At 53.7% G+C, this 15,861-nt stretch overlaps 4 protein-coding genes across 4 annotated transcripts; 3 read left to right on the forward strand and 1 right to left on the reverse strand.

Annotated features, from left to right (window-relative positions):
• The first annotated feature begins 98 nt into the window (after window positions 1–98).
• On the forward strand, window positions 99–2,091 carry PSV08DRAFT_290067 (uncharacterized protein). Its single transcript, XM_014226403.2, has one exon. It carries the CDS (start codon window positions 272–274, stop codon window positions 1,988–1,990), a length of 1,719 nt encoding a protein of 572 aa, XP_014081878.2. The 5' UTR covers window positions 99–271; the 3' UTR covers window positions 1,991–2,091.
• Window positions 2,085–7,937, reverse strand: PSV08DRAFT_200622 (CobB/CobQ-like glutamine amidotransferase domain-containing protein). The gene is made up of 2 exons (XM_014226402.1): window positions 6,823–7,937; window positions 2,085–6,545 (listed from the first exon to the last, which is right to left on the reverse strand). The coding sequence occupies exons 1-2, from the start codon at window positions 7,873–7,875 to the stop codon at window positions 2,433–2,435; spliced, it is 5,166 nt and encodes a 1,721-aa protein (XP_014081877.1). The 5' UTR covers window positions 7,876–7,937; the 3' UTR covers window positions 2,085–2,432.
• Window positions 7,938–8,596: 659 nt separating this feature from the next.
• Window positions 8,597–11,028, forward strand: PSV08DRAFT_200626 (uncharacterized protein). Its single transcript, XM_014226401.1, has 5 exons — window positions 8,597–9,044; window positions 9,097–9,124; window positions 9,172–9,696; window positions 9,750–9,881; window positions 9,927–11,028. The coding sequence occupies exons 1-5, from the start codon at window positions 8,602–8,604 to the stop codon at window positions 10,998–11,000; spliced, it is 2,202 nt and encodes a 733-aa protein (XP_014081876.1). The 5' UTR covers window positions 8,597–8,601; the 3' UTR covers window positions 11,001–11,028.
• A 1,240-nt stretch (window positions 11,029–12,268) lies between these two features.
• PSV08DRAFT_200629 (uncharacterized protein) lies at window positions 12,269–14,828 on the forward strand. The gene is made up of 4 exons (XM_066092022.1): window positions 12,269–12,678; window positions 12,736–13,148; window positions 13,199–13,363; window positions 13,412–14,828. Exons 1-4 carry the CDS (start codon window positions 12,298–12,300, stop codon window positions 14,559–14,561), a joined length of 2,109 nt encoding a protein of 702 aa, XP_065949363.1. The 5' UTR covers window positions 12,269–12,297; the 3' UTR covers window positions 14,562–14,828.
• Window positions 14,829–15,861: the final 1,033 nt, after the last annotated feature.

A 15,861-nucleotide genomic window follows, 5' to 3' on the forward strand; every position in this document is an offset into this window, starting at 1 on the left:
GCCCGATGCCACGACAGGTGTGGATGCACTGGTCGACTGTCTTGAAGGGGGTCCATCTCTGAGTATAAGATGGACTCGTCCGACCTCGAAGAAAAAGCATCACAACATCTTACACTTTCGCTTCCTGCTTCCCTCACTCTCCTACAGTCTTTCGTTTGTGCAGCGCACTCACATTCGCTACATTCAATTCATCAAGCAACACTCAATCTACATCGACTTACTCGACTATCGTCTTTTCAACTAAGAATCTCTAAACTCGAAATCAGCAAACATGAAGTACCACACTGCTCAGATCTTGGCTCTTACCAGCATCGTCTCCGCTCTTCCTCACCCTCAACGTTATGGCGGCGGCTCAGGTGTTCAGCCATCTGCCCCATTGACAACCGCTCCTGCTAGCAGCGGCCCTACCTACGATAACACGCCAGGCTCTGGCTCTACTCCTCCTGCTGGAGGCCGCCCCGGTGGCTCTGGTCCCGCTCCTCCTGCCGGAGGTCGCCCAGGTGGCTCCACCCCTACTCCTCCTTCCGGCGGTGCTTCCTACGGCGGAGGTGCTGCTCCTCCCGCTGGTGGTGCTTCCTACGGTGGAGGTGCTACTCCTCCAGCCGGTGGTGCTGGAGGCTACGGCAGCAGTTGGGGACTTGGACTTCCTCTCCTCGGCGGAGGTGCCAAGGGCGGCATTGGTGGTCTAGTTGGCGGAGGTGCTAGCGGAGGTGCTAGCGGAGGTGCTGGCCTCGGCGGACTCATCGGTGGAGGTGCTGGCCTTGGTGGCCTCGTTGGTGGAGGTGCCTACGGAGGCGCCCATGGAGGTGCTGGTGCTGGCCTTGGTGGATTGGTCGGCGGCGCTGCCAATGCCGGTGCCGGTCTCGGTGGACTCCTCACCTACAGCAAGACTGGCTATGGTGGTGCCAGTGCCGGTGTCGGCGGTAGCGCCGGTGCTGGCGTTGGCGGCTCAGCCGGCGGTGATGCCTACGGTGGTGTCGGTGCTGGCCTCGGCGGCCTGGTCGGTGGCCTCGTTGGTGGTGTCAAGGGCGGAGCCAGCGCAGGTCTCGGTGGCCTAGCTGGTATTATCGGAGGCGCCAAGGGCGGAATTGGTGCTGGTGGCTATGGCGGTGCTGGTGTTGGCGGTTCCGTCGGTGGAGGAGCCGGTGCTGGTGTTGGCGGCTCCGTTGGTGGAGGTGCTGGTGCCGGTGTCGGTGGCTCTGTTGGCGGAGGCGCTGGTGTAGGCGGCTCAGTCGGCGGTGGTGCCGGTGTCGGTGGTGGTGCCCACGGCGGTGTCAGCGGTGGTGTTGGCGGTTCCGTCGGTGGTGGTGCTGGCGTTGGCGGTGGTGCCAAGGGAGGAGTTGGAGCTGGTGTTGGCGGCTCTGTCGGTGGAGGAGCTGGTGTCGGCGGTTCCGTTGGCGGTGGTGCCGGTGTCGGTGGCGGTGCTAAGGGAGGTGTTGGTGCTGGTGTCGGTGGTGGTGCTAGCGGTGGTGTCAGCGGTGGTGTCGGTGGCTCTGTCGGCGGTGGTGCTGGTGCTGGTGTCGGTGGCGGTGCTAAGGGAGGTGTTGGTGCTGGTGTCGGTGGTGGTGTCAGCGGTGGTGCCAGCGGTGGTGTCGGTGCTGGTGTCGGTGGCGGTGCTAAGGGAGGTGTTGGTGCTGGTGTCGGCGGTGGTGCCGGTGCTGGTGTTGGCGGCTCTGTTGGCGGCGGTGCCGGTGCTGGTGTTGGCGGCTCTGTTGGCGGCGGTGCCGGTGCCGGTGTTGGTGGCGGTGCTAAGGGTGGTGCCAGCGGTGGTGTCAGCGGTGGTGTCGGTGGCTCTGTTGGCGGTGGTGCTGGTGCCGGTGCCGGTGTTGGTGGCGGTGCTAAGGGAGGAGCTGGCGCCGGTGTTGGTGGCTCTGTCGGCGGCGGTGCTGGTGTTGGTGGCGGTGCTAAGGGAGGTGCTGGAGCTGGTGCCGGTGCCGGTGCTGGTGGCAGCACTGGAGGAAGCACTGGTGGTTCTTACACCAGCTACTAAAACGCTGATCAGGATTCACGACGGGTATTTCGGCTTAATACTGAGGTTTTCCTAGTACATATTTGACACGAGGCATAATAATATCACTTTCCTTCTTCAAAAGTTGTTTCCCATCAAAGTGGTGTGTGTAGTGACTTCATTCCATCTTCTTGTCTTGCCCCTTTCCTGCTTACAAAATCTCCAACACTGGATCAAAATGTAAGATGAAGACAGACTACTAAACCAGGACTTCATTTAGTCTAGGAAACAATCTTTTTTTCTCTCTGGTCAAACTCTATGTTTTTCGTTTTGCGTGAGCCTTTAAGATATAACCTCCGAAATCTCCACCATGGTCGTGACTTTACATGATTTTCATATATCATAGGTGAAGATGCAAAGAACAAACAATGCATGCCAAAACGCCAGCCTATTTCCAATGCAATTGAACCCATTTACCCTTGTCTTATCCGACCCATCGCCTAGCACTCTTGAACATGCGAGACCAGGGTCCGAGTTCGCCCCATTCCTCTGTGTTCTTGGGGAGATAGCTAGCCACTTCCTTCAAGATAGTTCGCTCGGGGTGTGGCATGAGCGCCAGCACGCGTCCGTCGGCGCTTCGTACACCGGTGATACCCATTGGTGAGCCGTTGGGGTTGTAAGGGTACGTTTCGGTTTGCTTGCCGTAGTTGTCGACATAGCGGAGAGAGACGAGGTTCTCGTTGTACAACGTTTGAGGTGTGGATGCTGAAGACGCCGAGGAGGAGAATTGAGCGCGGCCCTCGCCATGGGCTGTGACGATGGGGAGCTTAGAACCTGCCATACCGTGGAGGAAGACGGATGGTGGCGTGTTAGTACCCTTGGGGTCGAGCACTTCGACCATGCAGACACGTGCTTCATATTGCTCGGATGCGTTGCGCTCGAAGCTTGGCCATAGCTCTGCACCTGGGATCAATTCCTTGAGTTTGCTCATGAACTGGCAGCCGTTACAGACGCCGAGGGCAAAGGTGTTAGGGCGCGTGAAGAAGTCCTGGAACTCCTTGCGTGTTTCGGGATGGAGGAGTACAGATTTTGCCCATCCTTGTCCAGCACCGAGTACGTCGCCATACGAGAAACCACCACATGCCGCCAGACCTACGAAGCCGGCCAGTGATACACGACCCGAGATGATATCAGTCATATGTACATCGATAGCCGAGAAGCCAGCTTGATGGAAAGCAAATGCCATCTCAGCTTGGCCGTTCACACCCTCTTCTCTTAGGATGGCCACACGAGGCTTAGCCGTAAAAGGCGACTTCAGATTGGACATGAGAGGCATGATATTCTCAGAAGGCTTGAAGGTCAGGTTGTATGAAAGACCTGGGTCCTTGTCGTCGAGAATGCTGTTGAACTCTGCATCGGCACAGACAGGGTTATCACGGAGCTTCTGCATACGGTATGAAGTCTCTGCCCAACGCTGTTGCAGCTTTTGCCGGCTGTTTCGGTAGACGTTCTTTGTCCCAACATAGAAAGAGATGTCCTGCTTCGAGGCCTCGGGCACCCGACCTATCTTCTTGATCATGCCTGGTGGTGGTCCACAGGTAGCAAAGCAGCGATTGAAAGCAGTCTCATCCTTCTTCCTGACCTGGAAGACAGCACCAAGTTCTTCATTGAAAAGCGCCTCCAAGACGTCCTTGGGTTCGCTCGATGCCGCGACACGGTCCAGCATGATTTCAAGGCCACACCGTCCGGCAAAAGCCATTTCGACAAGCGTCGTGAAGAGACCACCATCTGATCTGTCGTGATAAGCGAGTACAATACCAGACTCATGAAGTTGGTCGATGGCATCAAAGTAGTCCTTGATGACATCGGCGTCATAGACATCAGGTGCCTCATCGCCGACCTGGCCGAACGTTTGAGCCAAAGCAGAACCACCGAGATGTTTCCTGCCAGCCGCCAAATCAACATACATGAGAATAGTCTCACCAACGCTCTCAACACGTTCCAATGCGGGTGTCCATGTGCGGTCGATCCGATCAACAGGTGCAAAAGCCGTGATCACCAAGGACATTGGTGCGGTAACTTCCTTTGCCTCTCCACCCTCTGACCACTTCATCTTCATACTCATAGAGTCCTTTCCAACTGGGATGGATATGCCGAGTTTGGGGCAGAGATCCATTCCAATGGCTTCAACTGCCTCATACAAAGCCGCACCCTCACCTGGATGACTGCTAGCCGACATCCAGTTGGCCGAGAGTCTGACCCTAGATAGCCTGTCGAAGAGACTAGCTGCAGCAATGTTCATGAGCGACTCGGCTACAGCCATTCTTGCGGATGCTACTGGGGAAATGAGAGCTAGAGTAGGCTTCTCACCCATTGTCATGGCTTCACCCGTCTTGACTCCAGCCAGCAGCGATGTAGCTGTTACCGAAACATCAGCCACAGGCGTTTGCCACTTGCCAACCATCTGGTCGCGGACCGTAAGGCCGCCAACTGTTCGGTCTCCGATGGTTATGAGGAATGACTTTGAGCCTACAGCTGGAAGGGTGAGCACTCGGTCGACAGCTTCGCTGATCAGGCCATCTTTGGGCGTGTCAGGAATGTACATTGACAGGCTGCTGTCGAAGGCTGGCAACCTCAGCTTTCGGCTTTCGACGATACGTGACATCTTGGGTGGCTTTCCGAATAGCGTGGCCATGGGAAGATCAATGGGAGTCGGGTTTTCCTTGGAGTCCCTGTCTTTCAGGACAAGGCGTTGCTCCTTGGTAGCCGTACCGACGACCGAATAACCACAGCGTTCTCGGTTGCAGATGCGCTTAAAGAGGTCTAGTTGATCGGGAGCAACTGCTAGTACGTATCGCTCTTGGGCCTCGCAGCACCAAATCTGCAGCGGGCTCATGCTCTTATCAGCACTGTCTACTTCGCGCAACTCAAAGATAGCACCGAGACCAGAGTCGTGAACAAGCTCGGGGAGAGCATTGGACAGACCACCGGCGCCCACATCGTGGATGAAGAGGATGGGGTTCTTGTCACCCATGGAGCGGCATGTATCAATGACTTCCTGTGCTCGCCTCTGGACTTCGGGGTTACCTCTCTGCACACTAGCAAAATCAAGGTCGACCTTGCCTTCCCCAGACTGGATACTAGAAGCCGCACCACCACCAAGACCAATGAGCATGGCGGGACCACCAATGACGAGGAGATGCGAGCCAGCGGGTACGACGTCCGGGTCCTTGAGTGCGTGCTGCGGCCTGACTGTGCCTACACCACCTGCTAGCATGATAGGCTTGTGGTATCCTCGGATCTCAGACTCCTTTTCGTTTGTAAAGACGCGCATGAGCATAGTGCGGAAGTAGCCAACAGTGCATGGACGACCAAATTCGTTGTTGAATTGTGCACTGCCGATTGGGGCCTCGAGCATAATGTCACGGCTGCTAGCAATGTGCGCAGGCTTTCCAACGTCTTTGAGCTCCCATGGCCTTTCAAATCCCTCAAGGTTGAGATCGGAGACAGTAAAGCCTGCCAGACCCGCCTTTGGCTTTGAGCCACGGCCAACCGCTCCTTCATCTCTAATCTCGCCTCCAGAGCCGGTGGCGGCTCCAGGAAATGGCGATACTGCAGTTGGGTGGTTGTGTGTCTCGACTTTGCAGAGAATGTGCACAGTTTCTTTTGCGCCATTCCATTCGCCAGTGAGGTCGTTGGGGGCCCAGAAGCTCGCCTCCTCGCCCTGCAGCACTGCAGCGTTATCGCTGTATGCACTGACGACGTGCTGAGGGTTCTTCTGGTGCGTGTTTCGGATCATTCCAAATAATGACATGGACTTGCGCATGCCGTCGACGGTGAAGTCGGCATTGAATTGCTTGTGTCTGCAATGCTCCGAGTTGACCTGGGCAAACATGAAGAGCTCAACATCTACGGGGCCTCGCTTCAACTCCTGAGTGTATGCCTCGACGAGGTAGTCGATCTCTGACTTGTCCATGGCCAGGCCCAGCTCTCTGTTGGCATGGTCCAGGGCGGCATGGGCGCTATTGTACTCGTCGAAGCTGATGGTGGTCGCTTGCGCAGGCTCTCCCTCGCCGAATATAGCCTCGAGATTGGGTGCAGTGCGGCTGATGGTCTGGGTCATGCGGTCGTAGAGATGGTCGCGGTTGGGGATCTCGTCGGCGTCGAGGGTGCGATCAAAAGTGGCGGCGATGACCATGCCACGCTCGATGCGCTTTACCGCCTGGTCGAGTGTGCATGTTCGCGCAATCATCGAGGCCAGAGAGCTCCATGGTGAGATTGTGCCGGCGCGTGGAGAGACGTAGAAGAGAACCGTCTCGCCGTCACGCGGCTCGCCGCCACGGTGGACGGCATCGAGGAGCGTCTGTGCAAGGCGGTCGTTCGAGTCTGGATACTCGCCATAGTGCAGGATTTGCTGCAGCGTCTTGAGCTCGTCATCGGCCAATTCCTTGAGCGGATTGACAAAATGCAGCCACAGCGAGCGGACCTGCTTTGCACCGATTGCCTGCGCCAGGCGCTGCAGGCGGAAGTCGGAGTGGGCAGCCGAGCCTGGAAGAATGAGGTATGGATCCTCGGTCGACGCCATCGTATGTGCCACCTAATTGAAAGTGTAGAGTGGGAATCGCGGGGTGTCCGAAGACAAAAGCGAGGGTGGGCGCGTCGTCACATGGCGGGGTGAGAGTCTTCCCAAAAATTTCGGCGGGGCAAAATCGAATCGACGCCATTGGACTGCCCCGCCCGCATGTCGGAGAGATGGACACAGCCATGATGGCACTAGTAGCAGCCCCGATGTTTTCCCCGGCATGCATGGAATGCTGTTTTGCATGTACTTACAACGTATGGCATTCTTAGAAGCTGTCTACTCGCACCCCTACCCCCTTCTCCCCTGACAGCTCCAGCAGGGCCTTGCCAATGGCAATGTCCATAACCCCCACGCCCACGCTCTTGTATACCACAAACCCTTGTTCCAGCCACCTTTTGGCCCCATTGTCTTGTCTCAGCCCGTCCATCTTTCCTACCTCTATCATTCTCTCCGTAGCAATGCCTGCTTTGACCAGCTCTCCGGCTTCGTCCATGCATCCCTTGATGCTGTCGACAGCGATGCACGCGTCGTGAACTTGCGAGGCAAAGAGGCTACGCGGAGTGGTGATTTGGCTGAGGAGATGGGGATCAATCTCTTGCATGTCGAGGCGGTAGGAGCCAATGGCGGAGATGAAGCGAGGTTTGTCTGCTTCCGAGGCCAGATACGAAGCAGGAAACAAAGGCGTCGTGCTGGGTGTTGTGCAAAACATGACCTGCGACTCCTTGACCAGACTCTCCAACGAATCTTCACCTCCTTCAAATACTTTGATCTGGACATGCGAACTGAGTCCCGCTCTTGTCAACGTCTCGACCAATTGGTCTGCTCTGGCCCGAGATCGATTTACAATGGTAATCTTGCTGATGTCGTTGCTTTTGAGCAGAACAGCAAGTCGAATATGCCACTCAGCCTGCTTACCCGCGCCAAACACGACTATGTTTTGCGTGAATTTCCTGTATCGATACAACAACATGGTTCCCAAGGCCGTGCGGAAGGCAGTCAGCTCTGCTGCATTCAGCACGCCCACAGCCTGACCCAACTCGTCGCAAATTGTGAGGACGCTCTTCAGCGCAGGCCTGGGCTTCTCGCCCGGAGGCGGAGCTTGGGACGGAGCGACACCAACAATCTTGACACCAATGGATGAAGGTGTCGTGGCGGGCATGAACAGGCTAACCTGGCCATCTGGGCGCGTGACCTGAGCGCGGTGTGGTTGGTAGGGCGCTTCGTCATTGCACGAGTATTGTGAGAGTGCCTGGTTGAGGCGTGAGGTGAGCTTCTCTGCGTCGGCTGGGCTGAGGCTGCAAAGAAGGGATCTGATGTCATTGTCGGATAGTACGGTAAACGCCATTGTGCCTGCTAAAGGCCCGATTTGAGTGTTGAAACAGTCTGGTTGCGTTTCCGCACGATTCTACTATAGTACTGGTTGAACTCATCTTACTGCGTAGAGTGTGTTCCTGGCTATCCACATCTCGGCCGATGTCGGGATGGTGAACAATACTACAAAGGCACCGCCAACGGCTATTGCCGGTCCAGGGTGCAGTAAGTATACCATGCCTTGGGCCCCGCCATAAGTATTGCTGACGCCAATGTAATACCATCTACACATGCAGTACCTGTTCACGTGAAGAGACAGGCGAGTAAGCATCTACTTGCTTCCTGTTCCCCTGGGTGCCTACGACGAGCATGCCGTTTACCCGCCGTGTCAAGCCCATGCTCTTCCGTAAGACACATGTTGTGTATGCGTGTACATACACATGTACCATTCATTGCTCAATAACGCGCCACCTGATGTGGCTGAGAAACACGGTCCCATCACCGCCATGGCGCGTCCAGCTAACTTGCTGCTGGCAGTGACATGCGTCGATAACAATGCCTCTTCTGGAAACGCCATGTGCTGTCTTCTGCACACAAGCACCTGCGCGCCGGAGATAAGCAGCTTCGGGTCTAGCAGGCCGGAGTGGTTGCCTGATACTCAACACCGCCGACCCCCTGATGAAGTTTCGATGAACTCTCTTTGCTCTTGGCTCTCATCCACCTCCATCTCCGTCTTGGCACCAACCTTGCCTGTCACACAATGTCGTCCGACTCTCCCACACCTGAGCCTGGTGCTGTTGCTCCGCCTCCGCCTCCACCTCTACCCGCCCCCGCAGCCAAGCCACAGCGGGTTCTTTCATGCATTCTGTGCGCTCAACGCAAAGTCAAATGTGATCGCAGGTCTCCATGCTCAAACTGCATAAAAGCAGGCGTCCAATGCGTCTCTGCTGCAACCATTCCTCGTCAGAGACGCCGCAGATTCCCTGAGCGAGAGTTGCTGGAGCGTCTTCGCCACTATGAGCGTCTCTTGACAGAGCACAATATTCCCTTCGAGCCGCTGCATGCCTCTCACGCAAACCGCTATTCCAGCCCACATGCTATAGGCAGTAATCATGTAGCTGGCACTCAAGCTAAAGACACTACCCAGAATAGTAGTGCCGAGCTACCACGCCCAAGTCTGGCAACCGAGTCTACTCAAGCAAAGTATGCGGGCTCGCCCTGGACCAACTACTATCGTATTACTAATCTTGCCCAGGAGTTTTTGGAGTGCCATGGTGCCCAAGGTGAGCTTGCAAAGGTCCCCACAGTGGTTGCGCTAACACGTGCAAAGTTGCAGTATCCAAATGACGGCGAAAGCCAGGAAAGTGATGATGATTCCGATGAAACTGACCCTGCAGACCCCATTCTTGAGCCGCAAAAAATTGTCAAGGCATGGGACGACCTCTCCGCTGACGGACTATACCGTAATGAACACCTCTTGTTCTGCTCACGAACTGTCGGAGTCGAGCTTTCGGCTCTCCATCCATCTCAGACGCAAATCTTCAAACTTTGGCAGCTATACTTGGAAAACGTAGACCCACTCTTGAAGCTCACACACACGCCTACTCTCCAAGCGCGCATCATCGATGCTGCTGGCGACGTGACCAACATCGAACCCAACTTGGAAGCTCTCATGTTTGCAATATACTGCATGGTTATTTCTAGTCTTGATCCAGATCAATGTCAGACCATGTTCGGTGTGCCTAAACTCGAGGTTATCAGGGGCTACCAGTTGGGGGCCAGAGAAGCATTGCTCAACTGTGGATTCCTAAAATCAAGCAACCGTGAGTGCTTGACCGCCCTTCATCTCTACTTAGTAAGTCACACAAAGATTTGGCTTGCCATCTAGTAGTCGTCTGATGAGTTTAGTTCACCATCAAGCCCGAGGTCGACCCGCGTTCATTGTCGTCTCTGCTAGGCACTGCAATTCGTATTGCTCAGCGCATGGGCATTGATACAGAGGCCACCAATGCAAGACATTCTGTTCTTGAGGCCGAACTGGTATGTAAAGACACACGTATATCGCTTGATGCTGACTTTCATCAGCGACGTCGGTTGTGGTGGTCCCTCGTCCTTTTTGATAGCCGCATCGCAGAGATGACGGATTTCAAACTGGCTACGCTCATACCTACGTGGGACTGCCGCATTCCCCACAACATAAACGATTTCAGCCTGCGCAATGAAATGAAGACTCCACCTACTGAGTCTAGCAATATATCTGAAGCATTGTTCGCCGTAGTGCGCTGCAAGCTTGGCGACTTCATCCGGCACAATCCTTCTCATTTAGACTTCATCAACCCAATCATGAAGAAACTTGTGAAGAAGTCCCCGTCGGGTTCCTGTTCGGAATTAGAAGATATTGCAAGTTTTGAGTCTGTCTTGGAGAGCAAATACCTTTTGCAATGTGATCCCCAAATCCCGCTGCACTTTATGACCATATGGTGGACGCGTGTCTTCTTTGCAAAAACTCGGTTTGCGCACTACTTGGCAACGCGGTCGCCAAATCCCGAGAATGAGAGCGACGAAAAATACGGTGCCAGTCTTGTACATGCTCGCACCATGCTGGAATGCGATACAATGCTGATGGGCTCTCCCCTGACCAAAGCTTTCCGATGGATTATATACCTACACTTTCCCTTCCCCGCTTACGTCCACTTAATCCAAGATTTGAAACGACGGCCGCTGTCAAACCACGCGGATTTGGCCTGGCAAGCCATGAGCGACAACTGCTCTGCTCGCTTTGTGGGCCTCCACAATGAGGACAATCCCATGGAATCGAGGCGTAGAAATCGTTTCTTCGCAATATTCTGCGATCTCGTACTCCAAGCATGGGACGTACGCAAAGCAGCATCCATGCACTCCGAACCACCTTTACTTGTTAAATATATCACACAAAGATTATCGCGCATGAGTGGAGGAGAGATGGATTCTTGTGCGACTGTAGAAGTGGGTGGTATTCCGTATGCATCTGAGCTTATGGACCTAGGTAGCATTGGCCCATGCTACGATCTGACTGAAACATTCTCGATGGCACCTGCGCAAATTTCGACAAGCTTCAACGACATGCAGTGGGTCTGGCCAGCGCCAAACTGGGGCGCGGTACCTGAGCAAAATTGGTGAACACGGTGTTCTGCGACTCAATTCAATTGAAACCAAAGGTGTTCATCTATGTGACCAGAACGTGCCGCTACGTACGTTGCTAGAGATTTGCTAGTAAGCTGGCCGAGGAGATCAGATCCGGCCCGACTGCGGCAAATTTAGAGCAATTCTATTCCTAAAAATTACTCAGCTAAGAACTACTCCTCAGCGCCAAGGATACGCTACACTACCTGATATATGGTGGCATACTGTTGCCTGCCACCAAGTGGGTTGGTTCTCACTACGACCTGAAGGCTCGTATCTAGTAAATCAGTTTTCGATGAACTGAACGCTACCAAATCTCCCTCTCGCACACAGGAGTCAACCCCCCCCCCCGGAAGCAAATATGCGGCCTCTTATTCGCGCTTCCGTCAGTCTTTCGTCACAATAGGCTGTTACAGTACGAACTGCGTCAGCCAGAGTGAGCTAGGCTCTTACTTGGCAGAGTATAGGTCCGGGTATGGGGCTACACACTATATCCAATGACATGTTCTGCACATCCTTCCTACTGAAGGGACAGGGGCAATATTCCAGCGGTGGGTATCTGGCTAAAGATTCTCTTTGTAGCCATCGTCACCCTGATGTACGCAGGGATCAACTCGAAGTTTTCCTTGGCGTTTTTCAAGCAACTTGGCAGGAAAACAAAATCCTCCCTTTGTGAGCGCTTAACACCATCACGACGATAACGACAGCGTCTCGCGCAGCGCATGGCGGCTGCAGCCACAGTGGCATCGATACGCGAGCACTATTACGCCAATACAGTTCCCCGAACGTTTAGGAATTATAGCATGAACCTGTAACATCTGCCGGCATTGCTTCGGTGCGTGAGCTAGCCTTCTCATGGTAGATAAGATTGGTGTGATTCCTGAGGCGCAGCATCCGGCATGACTCTAGGGAGGTCGATGCCACCGACAATAGTATCGCCCCTAGCCGAGTTTGGATTTTCGGCCCGCTACCGATGGCATGAACCCCTGGCAGTTTACCCCAAAAGTCACTTAGCGCTATCGACCATAACAAAACAACGGTATGTGAATGATCGTCTGCAAGGAGCCCTACTCAGGCACATTGCCCTTCCTGGTGCCTACTTTGCCTGTTCCGATGCTAGAGCAGCAGCCCTTCCGTTCCATGTCTCGCCACTACCCACTTTCGCAAAGTCGTGTGGCTCGGCGTGCGTCCAAGTATTGAATCGGGAGCTAGAATACCGGCACAGCTATATAGCAGGTTGGCGCCCTGCCCTGGGAAACGTCTCCAGGCACCGCACTCTGTGTTGACATCCAGGATGCAGTCCCAAACCCTTCTCGCAGTGCTTTCTGCAGCCATTCTTTTCCAATCTACTAATGCTCTTAATGCGTGCCCAGGCACCGACACAGTCTTTACCGGTACCCAGGGAATTAGATACCGAGTATGTCCGGGAACCGACCTCACTGGTCCTACAGTCTCAGTTACACCCAAAGTCGCTTCTGTCACAGCATGCGCAAAGCTCTGTGACAAGAGCATGGACTGCTTCAAAGCTGTTTACGACACACAGACAAAGGACTGCCACTTCAAGGAAATCGCAGGTTTGAACTGGGTTACCAACGATCGATATCAAGTAGTTCAGGCTGAGCAAGTTAACATTGCCCGCTGCCCTGCAGGAGAATGGACGTACGGAAGAAACAAGGTGAGTTCACGTGAGACGTTGCAATGCGACATCAGATGCTAAGAAGAGGCGTTCTAGAAACGATACACCGTTTGCCCGGGCACTGATATCCGAGGACCAACCGAGAAGTTGTTTCGAGGTGTTGCAGACTTCGAGAAATGTGCTTACCTCTGCGCAAACTGGGCAACGTGCAAGGCAGCAGTCTACGACAAAGCCGAGTCTGTTTGCCACATCAAGGCTGATGCGCGTTCCAACACATTGATCTGGTCCACAGACAAGCGTTTCGATGTCATGCGCCTGATTGAACCATCTGCCCCTGCACAGAACGGCGAGTGGTCTGATCTTATCCATCTGCCAGTGATTCCTGTTGCTGCATATGTTGTTCCAGAGTACCCAGTCTCGCAACGACTGCTTGTATTCTCTAGTTGGGGTGTTGATGCCTTTGGCGGCGCTGGTGGACGTACACAGTTTGCCGACTACAACTACCAAACGTATGTTGTACCTGTGATTTAGACATCAAGTACGCTGACATCCTTTGTAGTGGAGCTGTTTCGGCTCGCACTGTGAGCAACACACAACACGACATGTTCTGCCCTGCAATGAGCAGTCTTCAAGACGGACGACTTGTAATCCAAGGAGGCTCTGATGCGAGTGCTGTTACTAGCTACAACCCGGCTTCGAACACCTTTGTTCGTTCCGCCAACATGTATGTGACTATCGAATAAAACATCTGGCTCTATGCTAACTCGCCTAGGAAAATGGCTCGTGGCTACCAATCATCCTGCACTACATCTGACAACCGCATCTTCACCATCGGAGGCGCGTATTCTGGCCCCCGCATGGGCAAGGATGGCGAAGTCTACGACCCTGTTACCAACACGTGGACTGCTCTTCCAAACTCGAAGATTGCCCCAATGCTTACCACGGACCATGAAGGTATTTGGCGCGAGGACAACCACGCATGGCTCTTTGGCTGGAAGAACAAGTCCGTATTCCAAGCCGGACCCAGCAAGGCCATGAACTGGTACGGAACAACAGGCAAGGGTTCTCAGGTGGCTGCTGGTATCAGAGATCCTATTGATGATGCCATGTGCGGTATCTTTGTCATGTACGATGCCACTGCTGGAAAAATCTTCAGCGCCGGTGGTTCTTCCGACTACACTGACTCGGATGCTAATGCCCGTGCCCACATCACGACCATTGGTGAACCCAATACTCCTGCCAAGGTCGAGCGTGTCGCCGATATGACCTATCCTCGTGGTTTCTCTAACGCTGTTGTTCTGCCTGATGGTTGCATTCTTGTCACCGGTGGTCAACGCCGCTCCAAGGTATTCACCGATGATGACGGTGCCCTGTACCCCGAGATTTTCAACCCTGCGACCAAGACCTGGAGGGTCCTAGCACCAGAAGCCGTACCGCGCAACTACCACTCTGTCAGCATCCTACTTGCTGACGGCCGTGTCTTTAGCGGCGGTGGTGGTCTCTGCTACGTTGCCCAGGGAGTCGGACGCAGCTCCGCCAACTGCAACAAGCTCGTCGATCACGCTGACGGTCAAATCTTCTCTCCACCCTACCTTTTCAACCAGGATGGCTCCCCAGCCAAGCGTCCTACCATCGCCTCTCTCAGCGCCCAGAGTGTCAAGGTCGGAGGCACGCTTACCGTGAAGGTTGATGCAGGTACTACAAACGCAAGCCTTGTCCTCGTCCGCATCGGTAGCGTCACTCACTCTGTCAACACTGACCAGCGTCGTGTCCCCCTGAACAACGTCCGCGCCAACGGCAACAGCTACACCGCCACCCTCCCCAATGACAGCGGTATCCTCATTCCCGGTGCCTACTTTCTCTTCGTCATCTCCGAGCAAGGCGTCCCCAGTATCGCACAAACCGTGCAAATCGTCTTGTAAGGAAAGAATATCGACTGCTTGAAGGAAAGCACTACGAACATGTTTCGATAATGCTCATGTGAAGAAAGGAAACGGGAGAAAAAACAATGTTACAACAAAACAAGAACCTGGATGTCAAACCTACGCTCTTTATGGCCCGCCTTTCACTTTTTACCTCTCGATCCTACGTACTACGCTCGCTCGCTTTTGTATCTTACCTGCCAGTCCCTCATTGTAAGCTCCGTAACGTTAGTAGATAATGTTAATTTCCAATCAACTCACCCAATAACTTCTGTCTTTCTTGTGACTTTCTGATATACACGTACATGTTTTTTTTCTGTCTGCAAGGCGACTGAATACACAACGGCTTTCTTTAGCTACTTGATATATTGCGCAGGAAACACCATGACAATATATCATCCAACCCTGTTCCACAGCAAATTACACACCAAAAAAAACAAGCACGAAACTTCGACCTCACTACTTGCCCATACACACATCCAATCCCCTTCCCCACACCACCTTTGCATTTTACCTTCTTCACCACAACTTCCCCACTAACCCCGCCCCCCCCCCTTTCGAAGCAACCCCTCATCCTTTGCTACGTGACTTTTCCCCCCACAAAACCTTGTTTCTCTCTCCACATGACCTGGGCAGTTTTCACTAGTTTGGCACTGTAGTAGGACATCATCTTGCATCTCGCGTTCCTAGTGCTTAGTAGTAGCAATAGTATGTAGTATAAGTGAACCATGGTTCCCACCCCCATCACCCTTTTACTATGACGTCAGTCAATACGTACTTACATACTCGAAGAAAAAAAAGCAAGTAGGGAGGACAGGTTTGTATACGGGTTTTTTGTCGGCTTGTTCGCTTGTTCGCTTGTGGGTGGTGGGAGGAGAGTTGTTGAGGGGGAGGCTAGGGCTGTTGAGTGCTGTGTGGACTATTGGGATGGAGGATAGCGTGGGGGGGATGGGAAAGGAGGGGTGAGGGGGTGGGTGGTGGAGATCGAGAGGTTGTGGGAAAGTGTTGAAGTTGGTTGGGATATGGAATAGGGTGGGAAGATTGGATTTGATGGTTTTTTTCTCTTTCTCTTCTTCGCAGAAGAGAGGTATGTTGTGTCATACGTGATATGAAGGAAGCAGAAATGAGGAAGGAGGGAGTTGGACTCTGAAGCAGCTCTTGCGATGTTCTTCACCATTCCTTACGTATCTTCATTGTTTATTACATACCAAGGCAGGAAAAAAAAGATTCACGGATTGGGGAGTTTTGAAATGGACCATAGATATCGTACTCTAAGAACCTATGTTATGCTACACCTTAA

The sequence above is a fragment of the Bipolaris maydis genome, assembly GCF_028858645.1.
Source record: "Bipolaris maydis strain C4 unplaced genomic scaffold PSV08scaffold_5, whole genome shotgun sequence".
Taxonomy (NCBI): domain Eukaryota; kingdom Fungi; phylum Ascomycota; class Dothideomycetes; order Pleosporales; family Pleosporaceae; genus Bipolaris; species Bipolaris maydis.